Source organism: Staurois parvus, unplaced genomic scaffold (genome assembly GCF_062004578.1).
Source record: "Staurois parvus isolate SC_StPar_1 unplaced genomic scaffold, SC_StPar_1.0 ptg000346l, whole genome shotgun sequence".
Classification (NCBI taxonomy): domain Eukaryota; kingdom Metazoa; phylum Chordata; class Amphibia; order Anura; family Ranidae; genus Staurois; species Staurois parvus.
The window spans coordinates 290,278-311,698 of NW_028318142.1; the positions used below are offsets into that span (position 1 = coordinate 290,278).

The 21,421-nt window shown below is 43.9% G+C and overlaps 2 protein-coding genes across 2 annotated transcripts in view; one reads left to right on the plus strand and one right to left on the minus strand.

Annotated features, from left to right (window-relative positions):
* The window catches only part of CA6 (carbonic anhydrase 6), a 31,248-nt gene extending 16,084 nt beyond the window's left edge, over nt 1-15,164 (plus strand). Inside the window, exon 9 of the mRNA XM_089684322.1 lies at nt 758-15,164. Coding sequence (XP_089540448.1) covers nt 758-1,374 — 617 coding nt within the window. The 3' untranslated portion in view covers nt 1,375-15,164. The remainder of the gene's footprint in view (nt 1-757) is intronic.
* Nucleotides 15,165-19,870: 4,706 nt separating this feature from the next.
* Nucleotides 19,871-21,421, minus strand: part of LOC149456866 (solute carrier family 2, facilitated glucose transporter member 5-like) — a 61,408-nt gene continuing 59,857 nt past the window's right edge. The window contains exon 12 of the mRNA XM_089684323.1: nt 19,871-20,294. Within this exon, the coding sequence (XP_089540449.1) occupies nt 20,058-20,294 (237 nt within the window). The 3' untranslated portion in view covers nt 19,871-20,057. The remainder of the gene's footprint in view (nt 20,295-21,421) is intronic.

The window sequence follows — 21,421 nt, forward strand, 5'->3', positions numbered from 1 at the left end:
GGGCTTGAGGGATTCATAATATAATAAACAAATACAATTCTTATAGTTCTCTCTCCCTCTCTCTTAATGTACCCTTTTTTTCCCTCTCTATCTAATCTATCTTTCTAACATATCTATCCTATCTAATCTATCTCTCTACAAATTTGAAAAGGTATATAAACACTCACAGGTCTTGGGCTGAGTAAAGTTAAAGTAGCAGCATTTTACTGTCTTTGCCGTATCTGTACTGCAAGACTCACAAGTGCCTCTATACATTTTTTGCATTTGTATGGATATCTCTTTATGGGAGAGCATATGGACCTTACAAATAGAGTGGAAGATACCCTTGGGACAATTGTATACGAGTATATAGTAAACTTACAATTACAAATAAAACTAAACTAAATTCAGCTATGTGCGAAAATTCCAGTGCCACTACCCAACTTCTTCATTGTTGATTAAAGATAAAACTAACTCTACCACTCCATTCCTCTCAGAGGAAAGTAAGAATTAGAACACAGGGCATGTGGTTCAGTAGGTTGGCCATGTTACTGAACTGTGCCATCCTATTTGATTTGTATTTTCAGAATTTAACATGGGCTGAAATTTTGGCTCTCCAAAATTTCTCCCAACGGCTTAAATGAGGTCTTCCTGTTAGGGATGTACTGACAGTCATAAATATCTGCTCAGTGCATCACTAGCTAATGTTTCTTTTTTCTTTTTTTTTAACATTCTAATCTCATTCCATTACATCTTAAGTTTTCTATTTCTCCTCCAGGTGCTTCTGCTGTACAGTTTTATCCATCTTTTCACTTTTCCAAGAAGTACCCAGCTTGTTATGTTGAAATCCAGCTATCAAAACCTCTCCAGCTGACCCAATTCACGCTCTGTTCTTGGATAAAAACCAAACCAGAAGGCCTTCAAAAAGTATTTTCCTACTCCACTACAAAGTCTGACAATGAGCTTGTCCTGAGTGTAGGGTCTGATGTTAGGCTCTGGGTGGGTGGGACACTGGTTGACTTTAATATACACCATACAACTGAAGACTGGGTGCATTACTGTTTGCGCTGGGACTCAGCCACAGGAAGGACAGATCTCTTTGTGAGTGGCTTGCAAGGCAAGGAGAAGATTGCCCAGAAAGGGTACACAGTGAAACCAGGAGGGCTGGCTCTTCTGGGAAAGGAACGCTTTGATCTCATGGGAATATATAACAATAATTTCTACGGAAAATTAAGTCATCTGCATCTTTGGAGTTCTCTACTGAGTGCTGAAGAAATAATGTCTTTAAGCAAGTGTCAAACATCTGGTCTTAAAGGGGATATCATATCTTGGGGGGAGACTACCGTGACTGTAGCAGGAGGAGTTATTCTTGAGCAAGATAACCGCTTTTGTTAAACTCTCCTTTTCTAATTTAGAAGCATTTCCAAAAACTGATTTTCAGTCTCATCTTCCATTCAGCTGCAATCATAAGGCAGCTTGGGGAAATTGAACAGGCACTGTGAATATTAGAAATATCTCATGGAGCACAAATGCTGCTTTTGACTCTGAACCCTTGGTTCTGTCAATCCCTGTCCATAACATGCAATTGAGGTACAGAAAATGTAGGCCCATGACATGCAAGCATGTAAAAAAAGTACAGAATATCTAGACTGTGACTCTTAGCTGCATACAAAAGGAAATATATTCCAACCTAGCCCAACTGCATACAACCTACAGTTAGGACTAAGGAGAATAAAACCTCTACATAACTATTTAGGATTATGCGGGCTGGCCAGTTCAAAATACCATTTTTGTCTGACCAAGCATTTTCAATTGTCCATATCATTTACTTGGCCTGTTTGATTGCCCCAAAATACTTATAGTGCAGTTTTCCTTTTTAAACAGTCTGTTGTAATGCTGGCCACAGACATTTTCTAGTCGAAGCAAGGACGCCATTAATATTTTGCCATTCTGCAAACAATCACGGTCACAGGGAATGCTGTTATCTTGCTGACTTAAATGATAAGCCTGTATTTAATGTTTACTGTTAAATACAACAAATTGGCCTTCTGTATGAGATTTCAATGACCTATGTACTTGAAAGGAAACTACCACACCTCAGTTCAATTTGCAAATAGCAGGTCAAACTGATGTGTAATGTACAGCCTTTACTTTCAGTAGATCCTTTCAAGGATGCTTTAGATTGATTGACTGATTTTGTCTGGTATATGAGGATCCAATGAGACTGTGAGAAGCTTGCGTCAGTCGAATGACTGTAAAGTTTTATTAGCTGCATAAATAATAGGCAATAGTTTATTTTGCTTTGAATTACATAATCGTCTTATGTTCCCATTGTATCTATGCACAACCTAACCTAGTGCCCGTTGTCCTGTTTGGTAACCCTTTGGGCAGGCACCCATTTTTCAAGGACTATGAAATTGTCTTAACAAAGGTCTCCCATCTGTCTTTTCAAGCAACCTTTGCGAGATCACGTTTTAGATTTTTTTTTCCTGCCTTGGATTGCCCCAACAGACATTTTTTTACTTCACATAGATAATTTCATTGTTGCCTGTGAACAAGATGCACAATGGAGCATTGTTTATTTTTGCATTTCAAAAATGGCATTCATACTTTTACTTACTGTCACATTTAAAATAGATCTACACCTAGAGATTGGACTGGCCAAATTAGTCTAAATTTAGGTAGCCCCGGGGAGAAATAACATTTCATTCGCCTTAAGGTCTTCTTCCTTTTTAACCCTTCTTCTGAGCTTATTCTTCTGTTAAACCTAGGGCTGCCTTACTTGTGACTATACTTTATGCACCCTAGGAACTTACATTGTATCTCCAAGCTTTACTTGTCGTTCCTGGGCTTGCCTTCATTTAATATCATCATTAACAGACCCATTCAGTCTTGAAATCAGCAGCACCACCACCCTCTCCATTTCTTTTGACATCACCATAGTCAGCTGACCTTCTGTAATACTTTCCATTATCTTGATTTAGGCCCCTTTCACATGGATTCCCTCCACTCCATCAGGACAGAACAGAAATAGATGTGACATCCATTTCTGTTACATTTTTGTCTTTATCTTGTGGTGGAGAAAATACTAGACCCATGAAATTCCTTTAGGCAGCCAGATGTAAGTGGGCATGCATTCACATATATCCAGTCTATAGCAGACCTGGATGCAAACTTCTTGCATTTGGTGCAACTAATCTGAACAGACTTGGATGTAAATGGATCTGCTTACACCTGGCTGCCAGTAGGGAAGCATTTCAGTCATTTTTGATTCGCTTAATGATGGGTCAAAAATATACTGATGGAACACCTGTATGAAAGACGTCTTTGGCTTAATTCTGCTATAGCAGGTTCTTTTTGAGGTTTCTTTATTGGGGCCCTTTGTCCATTAGGGCTCCTGTGTAGCTGTACAGGTTGCACAGCCAGTATGTCCACCCCTGCTATTTTGAATACAGTTTTCCTATGGCCATGTACACTACTTTTGTCGGATATATCTATTCATTTACAAATATATATATATTTTTTATAGTTTATCATAAAACATCATAAATCTCAATAAATAGGTTAAAGTAGAATTAAACCCTCAGTCCTAACATATTGAGCACAATAAAGTAAACATTCCCCAGTAAATAATTTGTAAAAATTCCCACCTCAGCATGTGCATTTTACAACTTTCACTGCCCCTGGCTCCTGCTTTTTCAGTGTTGCTTCCTTGTACATCCATTTTTCACAAGAAAGAGTTAACAGTGGACAGTGCATGCTCCAGCCAGTCTGTTAGTTTGGAGAAGGGAGGGGGAAGCAGGAGGGAAGAGCAAGGGATGCCTTGCCACCCAAGTCTACAGGGCTGTGTGTTTCTATTGATGCACCACAGTGTAGGGAGAAAAAGCTCTAGTCCCTGGATGCAAGGGTGAATCTACAGGATACTGTAAGACAAAAGGTGCTACCCTGAAAAAGGAATCCTTGGACCGTGATCAGGGCACCAGCTTAAACTGGAACACACGGGTGAAACTCGAAAATTAGAATATTGTGCAAAAGTTAATTTATTTCAGTAATGCGACTTAAAAGGTGAAACTAATATATGAGATAGACTCATTACATGCAAAGCAAGATAGTTCAAGCTGTGATTTGTCATAATTGTGAGGATTATGGTTTACAGCTTATGAAAACCCCAAATCCACAATCTCAGAAAATTAGAATATTACATGCAATCAATAAAACAAGGATTGTACATAGAACAATATCAGACCTCTGAAAAGTATAAGCATGCATATGTACTCAGTACTTGGTTTGGGCCCCTTTTGCAGCAATTACTGCCTCAATGCGGCGTGGCATGGAAGCTATCAGCCTGTGGCACTGCTGAAGTGTTATGGAAGACCAGGATGCTTCAATAGCGGCCTTCAGCTCTTCTGCATTGTTCGGTCTCATGTCTCTCATCTTTCTCTTGGCAATGCCCCATAGATTCTCTATGGTGTTCAGTTCAGGCGAGTTTGCTGGCCAATCAAGCACAGTAATCCCACGGTCATTGAACCAGGTTTTGGTGCTTTTGGCACTATGGGCAGGTGCCAAGTCCTGCTGGAAAATGAAGTCAGCATCCCCATAAAGCTCGTCTGTGGAAGGAAGCATGAAGTGCTCCAAAATTTCCTGGTAGATGGCTTCGTTGACCCTGGACTCAATGAAGCACGGTGGACCAACACCAGCAGATGATATGGCTCCCAAAATCAACACAGACTGTAGAAACTTCACACTGGACTTCAAGCATCTTGCAGTGTGTGCCTCTCCATTCTTCCTCCATACTTTGGGTCCTTGGTTTCCAAATGAGATGCAAAAGTTGCTCTCATCAGAAAAGAGGATTTTGGACCACTGAGCAACAGACCAGATCTGTTTTTCTTTAGCCCAGGTAAGACGCTTCTGACATTGTTTGTTGTTCAGGAGCGGCTTATCAAGAGGAATACGACATTTGAAGCCCATGTCCAGGATCCGTCTGTGTGTGGTGGCTCTTGATGCACTGACTCCAGCCTCAGTCCAGTCCTTGTGAAAGTCCCCAACATTTTTGAATGGCCTTTTCCTGACAATCCTCTCCAGGCTGAGGTCATCCCTGCTGCTTGTGCACCTTTTTCTTCCACACTTTTCCCTTCCACATAACTTTCTATTAATGTGCTTTGATACAGCACTTTGGGAACATCCAACTTCTTTTGTAATTACATTTTTGAGGCTTTCCCTCCTTATGGAGGGTGTCAATGATGGTTTTCTGCACAACTGTCAGGTCAGCAGTCTTTCCCACGATTTGTGATTCCTACTGAACCAGACTGAGAGACCATTTAAAGGCTCAGGAACCCTTTGCAGATATTATGGCTTAATTAGCTGATTAGAGTGGGACACTTTGAGCCGAGAATATTGCACCTTTTCACAATATTCTAATGTTCTGAGATTGTGGATTTGGGGTTTTCATGAGCTGTAAATCAAAATCATCACAATTATGACAAATCACGGCTTGAACTATCTTGCTTTGCATGTAAGGAGTCTATCTCATATATTAGTTTCACCTTTTAAGTTGCATTACTGAAATAAATGAACTTTTGCACGATATTCAAATTTTTCAAGTTTTACCTGTAGACTAAGAATAAACTAAGAAGAAACTCTATACTCAGTAAGTAATTAAATCAGCTGCCAAAAGTGCTTCAAAAACTGAGGGTTTAATATCTTTTTAAGGCACTACATTTTTCACCATCTCTAATGAAAACTTCAAATATGACTCTAAATATGCCTATATCAAAAACACAAAGTTGAGCATTTATTATATGAGCCAAGGATTTGAGAGCATAGACCACATATGGAGCCAACCAGCCCCAATTCGTGACTGAAATTTTTTAACAGCCAAAATGTTCCTTGATTGGTACAAATTCACATAGAAGTTAGGGTAAAAAAAAAGCTATTGGCAGAGATATAGGCCAAACACACAAATGATCAAATACAGTCTTCTAATAAAGAATCCACCTATGTCACAAACAGTATCATCACACACATGCTCCTGGAGCATATGTGAGAGGGGATCGCAGCCATGTTGAGGCCCATGCATAGTTGAATCGCCAGAAGGAGGGGCTCATTTATTGGGCCATCCACGGCTGCCATACCTTGTCAAATTTCTGTGGGCAATTCCTTTTTATGTAGGTTCATTTATACAGTACATGGGAAGGACTTCATTAACATCTTTTTCCCACGAATCAACGAGAGGAGGGAGGATGCATTCCATTTGAGTACAATTTCTTTCTTGGCATAGTAAGTAAGAAACTAGCAATTTGGTGTACTGGATGCCGAGCAATGCCAATGCAGGGGAGACCGGAAGAGGCAGCTGCAGACAGAGGTTAATGAGCTCAAACATCACTGCCCAGTGTCAAGGTCCTACCTTTTCCCTGTGGTTATGTTACTTCATGTGCTGGTGTCCATCTTGGATTCTGCTGTGCATGATGGGAGCCCTTTTATGCCTTCAGGTTTCTGTGGTCCATCCTCCAGAGGGGTGTGGCTGATGACATATAAGCCTGTGGCCCGCACATGCTCTTTGCACTTGTGTCTTGTGTCTTTGTGTTGCTGTTACTCTGTTCTGACTCTCGTGACTCTCCTGGTATCTGATTCGGCTTGTCTTGACTATTCTTTGTATTCTCCTTTGATCTGACCCTCTGTTGCTGAACCCGGCTCGTGACCTGTGATTCTCGTCTGCTGTCCTGTACTGTCCTGTCCTGTTGTTGTTGACCCCGGCTTGTCTGACTACTCTTTTGTCTCTTCCACCAGCTACACGCCATTGGCGGCGGCCATTACCGCAGCTGAGGTGTCTCGGGGGCCGCGACCTGGTTCCTGGCTGCGTCAAGTCCATCCCCACCATCAGGGGCCCTGGTGAAGGGCAGCCTGGGACTTAGACTCCGCGCCCTGAGGGACTTCGGTCTGTGGGTGGTGGTTGTCGTCAGCCAGTGCGTTACATTGTTAGGCCTGCCTGTCCGTTCCTCAGCTCCTGCCCTGACACCCAGAAACTGGATGCCTCCGGATAATACCAAAACATATGGTAACTAGAAAATCTACAATTTCTGGGGATATTGTGTGAAGTGTTCTTGCCTCCACCAGTAGTCTATAACTGCAGTGGGCAGAGTAGCTTCCGTCACTCTGCTGCCTGCTTACACACCTGGGTTCCTATGGCAGCTCACTCTACAGCAAGGGCAGAGAAGAGCATTTAAAAACAAACTGCTCCAAGTTGCTCACTTCACTGGCGGTTGCCATCTTCAAACGGTTGTAGTTTTAAAACTATAATCCTATATTCTACAGTGAAGAGCTTTATATTGTGAGAATCACAAGACCCAGACCTACATTTTGATGCATAGTATGTCTCTGAAATATTAAAAATAAAGGCACAGTCGCAGTTTAGAAATTGCCCTTCAAATTTCAGGTGGCTAGAGTGGAGTTTCAATGAACGTCAATGGGCGGCGTGAGTTGCAAACAAATGGTCATATTGTGAAAACTATCAGGACTATGGCTTAGCCGTGAACATTTTTAGTGGCAGCAGGGATAGCTGAATGTTTTGATATAAGATTTGTGTAGGTGGGCTTCAAAATGAGGGAGTGATGGAAGTTTAGAAATCATGTCCTGATTTTTCAGCTCTAGCTTTTGTCAGCTCCCACTCTAGTTTTGAACATTGCGCCATTCATTCCTATGGGACCAATTTCACCACAGAAACGGCGATATTTCGTGAACCATTCGGAGAAAAGTTCCACAAAGTAATAGCCACACCAATCGGGAACAATCCGCACCTTTCGGCATATTACTTGTCTATGTAGTGTAAGGGCTCGTTCACACTAGGCTGTTTTGCCAACGCTTGCCAAACGCCCCTATAGCGTTTGGCAAGCGTTGGTCCGGCGTTTGCGCAGCGTTATTAACGCTCGGCAAACGCTCCGCAAACGCCGCATGCGCGGTTTAGCGCCGGTTGCTAGGAGTTTGCCGAGCGTTAATAACGCCCCACAAACGCCTATAATACAGTTTGAGTGGTGTTACCACTCCGCAAACGCCCCGCAACCGCGTCGCAACCGCACCGCAAACGCCGGCCGGGCATTTGCGGAGCGGCACCATAGACGAGAAAAGGGGGCTTCAAAGCCTCCTGACTCGTCCAGAGGCGTCCGTTTTGCCACGACGCAACGCGACGCGACGCAAACGCTCCCGTTAGAACATCACCATGTGCTGTAATGTGCAGAATTGGCAGAGGCATTTGGGAAGCGGTAAAAACGCTTACCAAACGACTCTCTGCCGCCTGCACACAAGGCTAGTGTGAACGTAGCCTAAGTGGTCTTGCCATGCAAGAACATTTAATAAGTGCCAATTGCTGTTTGGCAATGGGGACAGTCTTAGGACCATTGAGGATAAATCCTGCGCAATCTCTGAGGAGTGTAATACACCCTGTGTAGAAATTTTTTCCGAATGAGTTGGTCCCTGGAGGAGACCATTAGTCTTAAGCTGTCCTTGAAACAGTCCTCCCAATCTAAGGTGGGAATATCAGCCTTCCAGGCCTCCGAGAGGGCTTTCATTTTGGGGGACTCCACACAAAGTAAAGCTGAATAGTGAGAAGAAAGCGGTTTGGATAGGGATTCTTGAGTCAGTAGATAGCTGGGGAGGTGCAGGAAACTGGGCCGTATCCGCGTGTCGCAACTGGAAGTATCTAAAATACGTCCATCTAGGGAGGCTAAATTTGCTGAGGAGATCTCTAAAGGAGAACAAGGCTCCAGCGGCAAAGACATGCTTCAAAGCTTTAATTCCAAGTTGGGCCCAGAGTTGGGGGTTGGGCAGCAGCAAAATTAAGCAGATTAGGGTTACCCCAAAGCGGATGGTACAGGGTCCATTCTCTAGGCTACAAAAACCACTTCCTAGCACCAACCCAGACCCTAACAATTGTCCTAGTGGAGTTTGGTAGATCAGCATTAGCCCTGGGGCCCCTGTAGACCAAGTTACCCAGCTCCTGGAGCGAGATGACATTTTATTGATTTATTCATGGCTTGGTTTCATTAAGTATGCCATGTTTTCTGTGAGGTTATTTCAATCTATGCAAGTAACAGTTCTTTTTCTCTTTTTTTCATATAATCGGAACTGCTCCACACGCAAATGGCTTTTGCTGTCAGTTATAGATTTTGGACTTAGATTTATACACCAAACTTTCCCCATCAGCAAATGGCATCTCCTTTTTACTTTTATATGGTGTATATTTTAAAGCAGAACTTAGTCCTGAATTTAAAAATGTGCGCTCAGAAGGGATTTGTATTGCAGAAGATACATATTATGAACTAAAGGCTTCTTTTCTATCTTCTTGCAAGATGTTTTGAATGATTGTACACTGAACTGTGCATGTCAAGCTTAAAGTGGAACTAAACTCTCTCAATCAAAATGAACTATTTTTAATCTGTATGCTGCTTGCCTTAGAAAATTGATGGGAATGTGTATTATATTTTCTTGTTAACTTTTTTTTTTTTTTTTTTACATTTCTTCAGTTGCTTCCTGGTTTCTGGCCTAGGCCAACATTCTATCATACATTTCAGTAGTCGTCATGAGCATTTTTTTTTCATCTCAATGAAGGGAGGAGGGGCTTTCACAGCTAAGCACACCCTCCTACCTGCATGCCTGAGGTAAGGGCAGATGGATTTTTAGGTTGCATGAATCATCTGCCCTCACTCAAGATAGCTGTAGCTATAAATGCTAGGGGGTATTTTTTCAACAAAATAAATCATGGAGACACGAATGGATGTGTGAGTTTGCCTTAAATATGAAAAATTAATCAAATAGCATTTTTAGTTTATGGTGCTCAGTTACAGTAAAGTTCCCCTTAATGTGCCTTCCTGGCACATATTGGTGCTGGAATTACAAAAAACTCCTGTGGGCATGTGTGTAAGTTACGTCATCCTGGCCATGACAGTCAAGATAGCCAAAGATATAGGCATATCGGGAGTCATATTTGTGGTTTTAGTTGTTTTACTCAAAGTTTAAGGTATTTGGGTATTGACATAAATATAGATTGAGAACAATGTAGTACCTTAAAGCAATATTAAACCCAAAAACAAAAATGAATGCAAAATATTGCAGCTTACCAATTCTTAGATGTGGTGGCTGCAATCATTTTATTTTTTAGGCCTTTTACACTTTTTTTTCACCTGGTGATCTGACCGTTAAGTCTGTTATCTTTCAACTTCTTTAACAAACCAGGTTGTCCAGTAAAAGCAGCCATTAGAGGGTTGAGACAAACCATTTAACACTGACAGGGGTGCTTACAAAGTTAGAGTTTGTTCATTTAGGCAAAACCTTTATCTCAAAAGTAAAAGAAAAGTTGCTGTAACTACTTTAAAAGCATCAGCTAAAGTCCATCTAAATTTACTAGTGCATCCAGGGCCGCCGATAGGGGGGTACCTCTGGTCCTCTGTAGGGGGTCTGGCCATACAGGGGGCCCCGAACAGCAGAGGGATCGGTGGAGTGGGTGGGGGGATAGCAATTGTGAAGCGATGCCCTGTACGGCTCCCTGAAGCAGCTGAAATCCAATTCCTCCTGCCAGTTTTCAGCTGCTGGAGAGAGGCACGGACCGATGTTGCCAACCAATAGCACTGCTCATCTGAGTGGAGGGTGTGACTGCTGATAGGTTACTCCGCCACCTGCTTAGCCAATCAGCATCTGTAACCCACCCCTTACCCAGCCCGCCACATTTGAGCAGATGCTGGAGGTTACAGCGGGGTGGGATGGAGAGGATCTGACATACCGAAGTATGAAGAAGTACGATCACATTTAGATCGAACACATCACACAGGACAGCACCCACACAGGACTCTGGTCACTAAGAACATGTCACACACATGTACTTCCGGTTGCAGAAGTCTCATCATCATCAGTGAGTTCTCTGGTCCTGTGTGCAGATTAAGTAATGAACACACTGCTCAGAGAACGACTTCCCTCCATCTTCTCACACTGCTTCTTATCTGTGTTTTATTTACACTGTACCCCGCTCAGATGGCCAGGTGAACACACGGATGATGATGACTAGACTTCTGGAAGATGCTAAAGTCTGCATTACATGTGAGTGTGGGACATGTTAGCAAAGATCTTCAGCTTTTTCTATAGAGATATTTGTGTCAGAGTTGTCAGTCCTTTCCTTTTATGTTACCTTTGCAGGATTTAGCTGAGGCAGGCTAGGAGCTTCACAGACTTGTTAACTGTTTATTGTCCTGTGCTTGAGCAATGGACTGTTAGCAAAGTAGAAGTTGGAACTGCTGCTTGTTTTTGGCAATTTATTATATCTTATAAGTCTCTGTTACACGTAGTACAGAGATCAATGTTTTTTCACAATGGAAGAACACTGGTCACCACTAGGACATACTTGTATTATGTCTGCAGTCTATGACCATCTCATGTACTATGTCTGCAGTCTGTGACCATCTCATGTACTATGTCTGCAGTCTCTGACCATCTCATGTAGTATGCCTGCAGTCTGTGACCATCTCCTGTACTATGTCTGCAGTCTGTGACCATCTCATGTACTATGTCTGCAGTCTATGACCATCTCATGTACTATTTCTGCAGTCTCTGACCATCTCATGTAGTATGCCTGCAGTCTGTGACCATCTCCTGTACTATGTCTGCAGTCTCTGACCATCTCCTGTACTATGTCTGCAGTCTCTGACCATCTCATGTACTATGTCTGCAGTCTGTGACCATCTCCTGTACTATGTCTGCAGTCTGTGACCATCTCCTGTACTATGTCTGCAGTCTCTGACCATCTCATGTAGTATGCCTGTAGTCTGTGACCATCTCTTGTACTATGCCTGCAGTCTCTGACCTTCTCCTGCACTATGTCTGCGGTCTGTGACCATCTCCTGTAGTATGTCTGCGGTCTCTGACCATCTCATGTAGTATGCCTGCAGTCTGTGACCATCTCCTGTACTATGCCTGCGGTCTGTGACCATCTCATGTACTATGTCTGCGGTCTCTGACCATCTCATATACTATGTCTGCGGTCTCTGACCATCTCATGTAGTATGTCTGCAGTCTGTGACCATCCCCTGTACTATGCCTACAGTCTGTGACCATCTCCTGTACTATGCCTGCAGTCTGTGACCATCTCCTGTACTATGCCTGCAGTCTGTGACCATCTCCTGTACTATGCCTGCAGTCTGTGACCATCTCCTGTAGTATGTATGCAGTCTCTGACCATCTCATGTAGTATGCCTGCAGTCTGTGACCATCACCTGTACTATGCCTGCAGTCTGTGACCATAGCCTGTACTATGCCTGCAGTCTGTGTCCATCTCCTGTAGTATGTCTGCGGTCTCTGACCATCTCCTGTAACATGTCTGCGGTCTCTGACCATCTCCTGTACCATGTCTGCGGTCTCTGACCATCTCCTGTACCATGTCTGCGGTCTCTGACTATCTCCTGTACCATGTCTGCGGTCTCTGACCATCTCCTGTACCATGTCTGCAGTCTCTGACCATCTCCTGTATTATGGCTGCAGTCTGTGACTGTCTCCTGTACCATGTCTGCAATCTGTGACCGTCGCCTGTACCATGTTTGCAGTCTCTGACTGTCTCCTGTACTATGTCCGCAGTCTCTGGTCATCTCCTGTAGTATGTCTGCAGTCTCTGACCATCTCCTGTACTATGTCTGCAGTCTCTGACCATCTCCTGTACTATGTCTGCAGTCTCTGACCATCTCCTGTACTATGTCTGCAGTCTCTGACCATTTCCTGTACCATGTCTGCAGTCTCTGACCATTTCCTGTACCATGTCTGCAGTCTCTGACCATCTCCTGTAGTATGTCTGCAGTCTGTGCCATCTCCTGTAGTATGTCTGCAGTCTGTGACCATCGCCTGTACTATGCCTGCAGTCTCTGACCATCTCATGTAGTATGCCTGCAGTCTGTGACCATCACCTGTACTATGCCTGCAGTCTGTGACCATAGCCTGTACTATGCCTGCAGTCTGTGTCCATCTCCTGTAGTATGTCTGCGGTCTCTGACCATCTCCTGTAACATGTCTGCGGTCTCTGACCATCTCCTGTACCATGTCTGCGGTCTCTGACCATCTCCTGTACCATGTCTGCGGTCTCTGACCATCTCCTGTACCATGTCTGCGGTCTCTGACCATCTCCTGTACCATGTCTGCGGTCTCTGACCATCTCCTGTACCATGTCTGCAGTCTCTGACCATCTCCTGTATTATGGCTGCAGTCTGTGACTGTCTCCTGTACCATGTCTGCAATCTGTGACCGTCGCCTGTACCATGTTTGCAGTCTCTGACCGTCTCCTGTACTATGTCCGCAGTCTCTGGTCATCTCCTGTAGTATGTCTGCAGTCTCTGACCATCTCCTGTACTATGTCTGCAGTCTCTGACCATCTCCTGTACTATGTCTGCAGTCTCTGACCATTTCCTGTACCATGCCTGCAGTCTCTGACCATTTCCTGTACCATGTCTGCAGTCTCTGACCATCTCCTGTAGTATGTCTGCAGTCTGTGCCATCTCCTGTAGTATGTCTGCAGTCTGTGCCATCTCCTGTAGTATGTCTGCAGTCTGTGACCATCGCCTGTACTATGACTGTAGTCTCTGACCGTCTCCAGTACCAGGTCCGCAGTCTCTGACCGTCTCCTGTACCAGGTCAGTCTCTAACCATCTCTTTGTGGCATGCAAAGCAGAACTTGTTTTTCAACTGTATCCCATTGGCGCTGATATATTGACCATATTGGCCATAGTGACTTTTTAGGTGTAAACTTGTTATGGATATTGTCATTATCTACATATCATGCTTATACTGTTTAAACATCAGGTTGTCACTAAAAAATGTGCTCTGTCAATACATTTTGCATGTTTTGACAGTAAAAAAAAGTAATCAAGGGTTGGCAACACTGGCACAGACATAGGACATCATTCTGTATTTGTCCCCCACCCCGCACCTATGTCCCTCCCTGTGCTGCCCAAATCTGATTCCCTCCAGTATTACCGCCCCCCTTGTCCCTCCGCAGCTCTGCCGGCTGCTGCAGGGGCATGGGGCTTCAGTTTATCAATGAACAGGAGCCCCTGTCTCCCGTTCATTTAAATTCAATGCTGCTGAGACAACAGGGAAAGAAAGAAAGAAAGAAAGAAAGAAAGAAAGAAAGAAAGAAAGAAAGAATGATTTTTGTGTATTTTTTGTGAAAATATAATTTTGATATTTTCAAGGGGGTGGGGGACCCTGTCAGGTAGGCTGTTTGGGGCCCCGTGATTTCTAGCAGCAGTCCTGAGTGCATCTAATATTACCCTCTCCTCAGAATGATAATGCTGTTGTCCATAGGTGTCTCTGTTGCTCCTTCATCCAGAGTGGAGACACCCTAAGACAGGAAGTGTGTTACTGGCCACATCACCGGATGAAAATAAAGGAAACAAAAGCTTAAAAAAGAAAAATAATGCAGCCACTACATATAACAACTGGTGTATGGTGCAATAAATTGTATTTTTGTTTTGGGCTTTAATACTGCTTTAACCTATTTATTGAGCTTTATAGTGTTATATTAACCCCTTGACGCCCAGTGGTGTATTTTGGTTTTGTGCTGCCCTAGGCAAGACTAAAATTTTTTTTTTTTGGGAGCAAGTACCCATCAAAAATGAGTGGTGAGTCTGTATCTGCTATACAGTAAAATATCTAAATTGTTTACTTGTTTTATATTTAGTCCTTTTGGATATGCCAATTTGTATAAAAACACCTTACATTTGTAAATGATCAGTTTTCTAAAATCAGAATAACCAGGTAAATCATTAACCATATATGATATGTCTGTAAAACCAGTGAATTCTGCACAGTGTACCCTATAGCTGCATTGTATTCATAAGCAGAACCAAATATGTTTTGTTATAAATACACAACATTTTATGTTTTTTCATTTTCTAAATGTGTCCCTCTTTATAACATATTTCAGGATATACAGTACTTACACTTAGCCTTATGTGATAAACAAGATGATAAACATATGTGACTAAATGTTCATCAATTTAGAGCTTCAGAACAGTGAATGATGAATTGTGTTTGGTGGTAGTGGTTTGCTGTTCTTTGATCTTTGCCTTATTAATTAAGCTTGTTATTCAGTAATATTTGATCAGTATTTAGACTGCATCTGTGTTTTTTTTTGCTGGTAATAAAAAAAGAGAAAAAATAAATTTGGTAAGATGTTTGGCTGTGAATTTAGATCTACAGTATTAGACATTGCTACTCCACCCATAGCTGATACATAAAATGGGGCAAGATGAATGTATAATGTACATAACACAAAGGGGTATATTTATACAGTACTGAATGTAACTTTCACCAAACTTTTATTAGTGGTGAGTCAACCACCGTCATGCAAACTACACACACCTGGAAGATTAACCTGCAGTGAATGTTTGGTGAATGTCATAGTCACTGCTGTATCTTTATAGCCCATATTAATTATTTCCACCCTACTGGAAAATAGCACCTTTAAAGTTCCTTTCCAACCACCATCAGGCACTACAAGCAAACATCTTCCCCTGACTTTGATAAATGTTTTACTCAAAGTATGGAAATCGAATTACTAAATTTCATATACGTTCTAACATGATAAGTAAACTCAAAAGTCATATTCGGTATTGTCAAATCTGTGGCTTTCATAAAAATAATACCTGGTGATCTTGCCATAAAGGTGCTTGTCCAGGAACTTTCTGTTATAGGGTGACATAGCTCAATACCTGTCTCCCATTTGTTTTATTGCTTTGTCATCCTGTCACATTGTTCCCCAGTAGAGATTCCAAGTAGAGTCCATGTAGACATAAAATGCACAATTATGGTCTAGTGTTGCCACTGTCACCTGTCCAGGGCTGTTTTTTATATTGATTGGACCCTGGCCAAGTATTTTCTTGCCCCCCACCTATACAATTTTCCTCTCCACCTGCTTTGAGACATAATAAATAGAAGCTAGACTCAAAATCAGTTTACTGCAGCAGATCAGGCAGAAATTGCAGTTGGTTGCTGGAGGTTACAGCATATCATTACTGCTCACTGACTGGTTGCTAGAGGTTACTGCACACATTGCGGCTCACTGATTAGTTGCTAGAGGTTACAGCACATGATTGATTGCTAGACATTACTACACATTGTTACTGCTCACTGATTGGTTGCTAGAGACTACTGCACATCATTACCACTCACCCATTGGTTGCTAGAGGTTACTGCACATCATTACCACTCACTGATTGCCTGCTAGAGGTTACTGCACATCATTCCTGCTCATTGATGCTAGAGGTTACTGTACATCATTACTGCTAACTGATTGGTTACTAGAGGTTACTGAACATCATTATTGCTCATTAATTGGTTGCTAGAGATTACAGCAGAACACTACTGTTCATTGTTACTGTAATAGAATAAATTCGGATGCCGATTTGAATTTTCCAAATTCGGTAGAATTGAGTTAAATTTGACTGAATTCAGAGAATTCTAAACAAATTAGAAAACGAATAAATTAAACGAGTTCCAAAAACAAATGAAACTATCTAAACGAATTTAACTAAACAAAATGATTTAAATAACTAACAAAACTAAACACATTTTTGTGTTCTGCGCATTTCTACTGTTTAGTGTGGATGGAAAAATCTGTTTGATTTTTTTTTTTTGAAAGACCTGCAGAATGAACAAAAGAAATCTATGGGTGTAGGGCTAGCTTTAACTATCCCAATTTTTGGTCTGATGCACATACCTCTATAAAAGCACATTAAATATAAAAGTGTTATACTGCACCAAAACCTTTCATCTAGCCTTTAACTTATTACTGTACTTATTTCACTTTAAAATGCCAGTATAAATGAAAAGTAGTGGTGAAAAAAAATATTTATGGTTTTAGCTAATCACTTTTTGCATATTCATTCTTCATGCTCCACATATCTGCAGTATGGAGGGGGTGTAGGCAATAGTCTTCTTACTTTATGCCTGCAAAGGGTGTCCTTCAGCAGGGAGAAACTACCAGAGTTGCTGGATTGTGGTGCAGTGGTATCTCTGCAGTACAGAGCTGAAGGACAGCATAAACAGTGGGAGAAGTAAGAATGAACCAATTTTTTGCAGGGGGCACTTTGTATTGGAGTTACTTTAAGTCTGGTTGGACATGTGGTATTCTGGATGCTGTTCTGGATGCACAGTAAACCATGGGAAAAAGGCCCTACTCACTGTCCCTATATGCGGAAAAAGTCCTTTGTGTTTTGAAATTGTAGCGAAGGTGACCACAATACGTAATCCAAAGAGCCACATTGTTCTTCATATATTGCACTTATGATGAACAATTAACCTAAAAAAAGCTGCAGGCAAGTTGGATAGACCACTCTAAAGATAGACTCTGCCCATGCTGTAAAATAGAGGTTCTTGATGTACAGCTTGCTACAGTATGAAAATGACATATATCTGCATAGCTCCACCCACTATCTTAAAATGAGAAATTAGACCTTAGTTTTTTTGAAAATGTGTGGAAAGCCATTTTTGTTTTAAGGCGGGTGTCCAACCTTCTGACATTCCTGGGTCACAGGAAGAGGAACTGTTTTGGTCCGCACATAAAATACACTAACAATAAGGGTAGCTGATGAGCAGAAAAAGTTGGGCAGATCACAAGTTAACAATCACAGATATAGATAATGTATCTATCTGACTAATAAAATGTTTTTGAATTGCAGTGGCTGGGAAATTTCATGGTGTTTTTCCACCATGCAATTTCCTGTTGGTTCCCACACCTGAAAATGCACTTCATTTTTAGATGATTGGGGGTGGCATTAAGAGAGAGAGAGGAAGGGGGAGAGCAGAGAGAAAGAGACAGGGAGAGAGAGCGACAAGGAGAGAGGGGGGGGAGAGCAGAGAGGGGGGGGGTAGAAGAGAGAGGGGGGGAGAGAGAGGGAGGGAGAGAAGAGGGAGAGAGGGAGGGGAGAGCAGAGAGAGAGAGAGGGAGACAGAGACAGGGAGAGCAGAGAGAGAGGGGGGAGAGCAGAGAGAGAGGGGGAGAGGGAGAAGAGAGAGGGAGAGAGAGGGAGGGGAGAGCAGAGAGAGAGAGAGAGAGAGAGAGAGAGAGAGACACGGGGGCGAGCAAAGAGAGAGAGAGAGACAGGGAGAGAGAGAGGGAGGGGGCAGAGAGAGAGACGGGGAGAGGGTGAGGGGGAGCAGAGAGGGGGAGAGAGGGGGAGAGCAAAGAGAGAGAGGGAGAGAGAGACAGGGGGCAGCAGAGAGAGAGACGGGGAGAGAGAGGGAGGGGGAGCAGAGAGAGAGACAGAGAGGGAGAGAGAGAGGGAGGGGGAGGACAGGGGAGAGGGGGAGAGGGAGAGAGGGAGAGAGAGGGAGGGAGGGGGGCAGAGAGAGAGAGGGGGGGAGGGGGCAGGGAACACAGGGAGGACAGGAGAGAGAGAGAGGCAGGGAGGGGGAGAGCAGAGAGAGAGGGAAGGAAGGGGGAGAGCCGAGAGAGGTAGGGGAGAGAGAGAGGAGAGAGAGAGAGACAGAGGGGAAAGGGACAGAGAAAGACAGAGGGGGAGAGACAGAGAGGGGGAGAGACGGGGGGAGATAGAGAGAGGGAGGGAGGGAGGGAGAGGGGGGAGGGAGAGGGGAGAGAGAGAGAGGGAGGGGGAGAGAGACAGGGGGAGAGAGAGAGAGAGGGGGGAGCAGAGAGCGAGGGGGTAGAGACAAGGAGAGAGAGGGAAGAGGAGGACAGGGAGAGAGAGAGGGAGGGGGAGGACAGTGAGAGAAGGAGAGCGGAGAAAGAGAGAGAAAGGGAGGGGGAGAGCAGAGAGAGAGAGAGAGAGAGATAGATAAAGAGAGAGGGGGGAGATAGATGAGAGAGAGAGAGAGAGTGTGGAGGAGAGAGTGGGGGGAAGAGAAAGAGAGCGTGGGGGGAGAGAGAGGGAGTGGGGGATATAGAGAGGGGGGGAAAGGGAGGAGAGAGTGTGGGAAAGAGAAAGAGAGAGAAAGAGAGTGTGGGAGAGAGAGAGAGAGAGAGAGAGAGTGGGAGAGAGAGAGAGAGTGGGGGGAGAAAGGGAGGAGAGAGTGGGGGAGAGAAGGGGGGGGAGACACAGAGAGGGAGGGAGTGCAGGTCGGGGGGTTGGGGGGGGAGAAAGGGGGGAGAGAGACACAGAAAGGGAGGGAGTGCAGGTCGGGGTTGGGGGGAGGGAGAGGCTCTCTATGGCACTACAAATCCCAACAAAGCAGGCTCCCATTCCTCAACTCGGGACACACAGCATGAGGAGATGTTCACTACTGGGGCTACCCTGCCACACAGCAGTATGCTCCTTTCCACTCCCCCTCTAGATCAGTGTCCCGGCCCCCTCCTCCTAAGTTCCAGCTGTGTCCTCCTCCTCCTCCCAGCTGCTGCTCTGGGAGCTCCCTCCATCCACCTCTTCTGCTTGGGCCACCTCCTACCCTCCCATCCCTCCTACTGTCATCTGTCCTCCAGGCCCCAGCACCATCTGTCCTTCTCTGCCTGGCTCCCACACTCACAGCGACAGGTCCCCAATGCTTAATCTGGCTCCATCTTCTTGCTCCTCTGACTGTGGGGCAGAGCAAGCATGTGGTTGGTTGATAAGAGCACTGGGCAACCAACCACTAGAACTGTCAACAACAGCGGCGGGTGGGTGGTGGAGCTGTCTGCGGCAGGTAGCAATAATAAAAAAAAAAATTCATCCACCTCCAAGCAGCATGGACAACGGCGGTAACGGACAACAGACATTTACTGCTGGTTGAAAACACTGCCTGGGCTGCACGTTGAACTCTTCCAGGCTGCAGGTTGGACACCCCTGCTGTAGGTGATGGTGAGAGACTTTGAAGCTACAGGGGAACAAATAGTCAATGATAATAACACATTGGAGCCACAACAAAAAACTAATGCTTGAAAGATAGTAGTTGCTTTTTTAAATTAGTGTTACAAATCCACAGAGAAATAAGGAAATACTGTATAAATGAGGTACACAAGCTCCCTTACAATGCAAAGAACTTCACATGCTTGACTTGTGGGTATTAAAAGAGCAGACTCCAACAGCAATAAGCTACAGAGAGTACTCAGTGTAGACATTCGGTCACAGTGCACTTTTGATGACATCTTCCTCTAATGGGATGCTCTTGGATGTTGGTGATGTTAGGTCTTCAAATTCCCTGGAATCTGTTTTCTCTTCAAGTCCATTTCTCTTTGCCATTAGTTGACTGATTTCAAGGAAAGTTTTTCCTTTGGTTTCAGGAACAATAAAATATATAAAGATGAATGTGGCAAGGCAGATGGCAGCAAAGAGGATGAAACAGTAGGAGCCTAATCCACTCTGCAACAGAAAAAATATCACATAAAGAAAAGGGAACAATCTCCATATGATAACAGAGATTTTCCTCCAATGACAATCACAAATACCCATTTGTGTTCAGTAGTAAAACCCTATTATTTCAGGAGATGCTTAGGTTGGCCACATGGATTTAAATATTGACCTATGCCATAAGACTCTTAAAGTGGGTCTTTAGTCAGAAAATTAGGTCCTGCTAGATCACTTCAGGCTGGTCCCTTTTGCAGGTATACAGTTTCTCCCAGAAGTGAGTACACCCCTCACATTTTTGTAAATATTTTATTGTATCTTTTCATGTGACAACACTGAAGAAATTACACTTTGCTACAATGTAAAGTAGTGAGTGTACAGCTTGTATAACAGTGTAAAATTGCTGTCCCCTCAAAATAAATCAACACACAGCCATTAATGTCTAAACCGCTGGCAACAAAAGTGAATATACCCCTAAGTGACAATGTGCAAATTGGGCCCAATTTGCCATTTTCTCTCCCCGGTGTCATGTGACTTGTTAGTGTTACAAAGTCTCAGGTGTGGATGGGGAACAGGTGTGTTAAATTTGGTGTTATCGCTCTCACTCTCTCATACTGGTCACTGGAAGTTCAACATGGCACCTCATGGCAAAGAACTCTCTGAGCATCTGAAAAAAAGAATTGTTGCTCTACATAAAGATGGCCTAGGCCAGTGGTCGGCAAGCCGCGGCTCGCGAGCCACATGCGGCTCTTTACACACTCTAATGCGGCTCTTCTGTGTGCCGGGTGCCCGCTCCCCTCCCTCCTCTCGGGCGGCCGCCCCAAAAGTCAGCAATGGGCAAACTACGGCCCGGCGGACCTTTTAATCCGGCCCGCGGAGCGTGGCAAACATTGGCTGTCAGGATGTAGGCGGGGCAGTGTGATGAACTCCTCTCCTCTCACAGTCCGCCCTGAAGACCGGAACAGCGCGGGAACACAGCGAGAGGAACGCGCGGAGCAAAGGTAAGTGAATTGACACAATATGGGGAATGAATTACTATAGGGGGGATGAATTACTATATGGGGGATGAATTACTATGGGGGATGAATTACTATATGGGGGATGAATTACTATGGGGGGATGAATTACTATATGGGGGGATG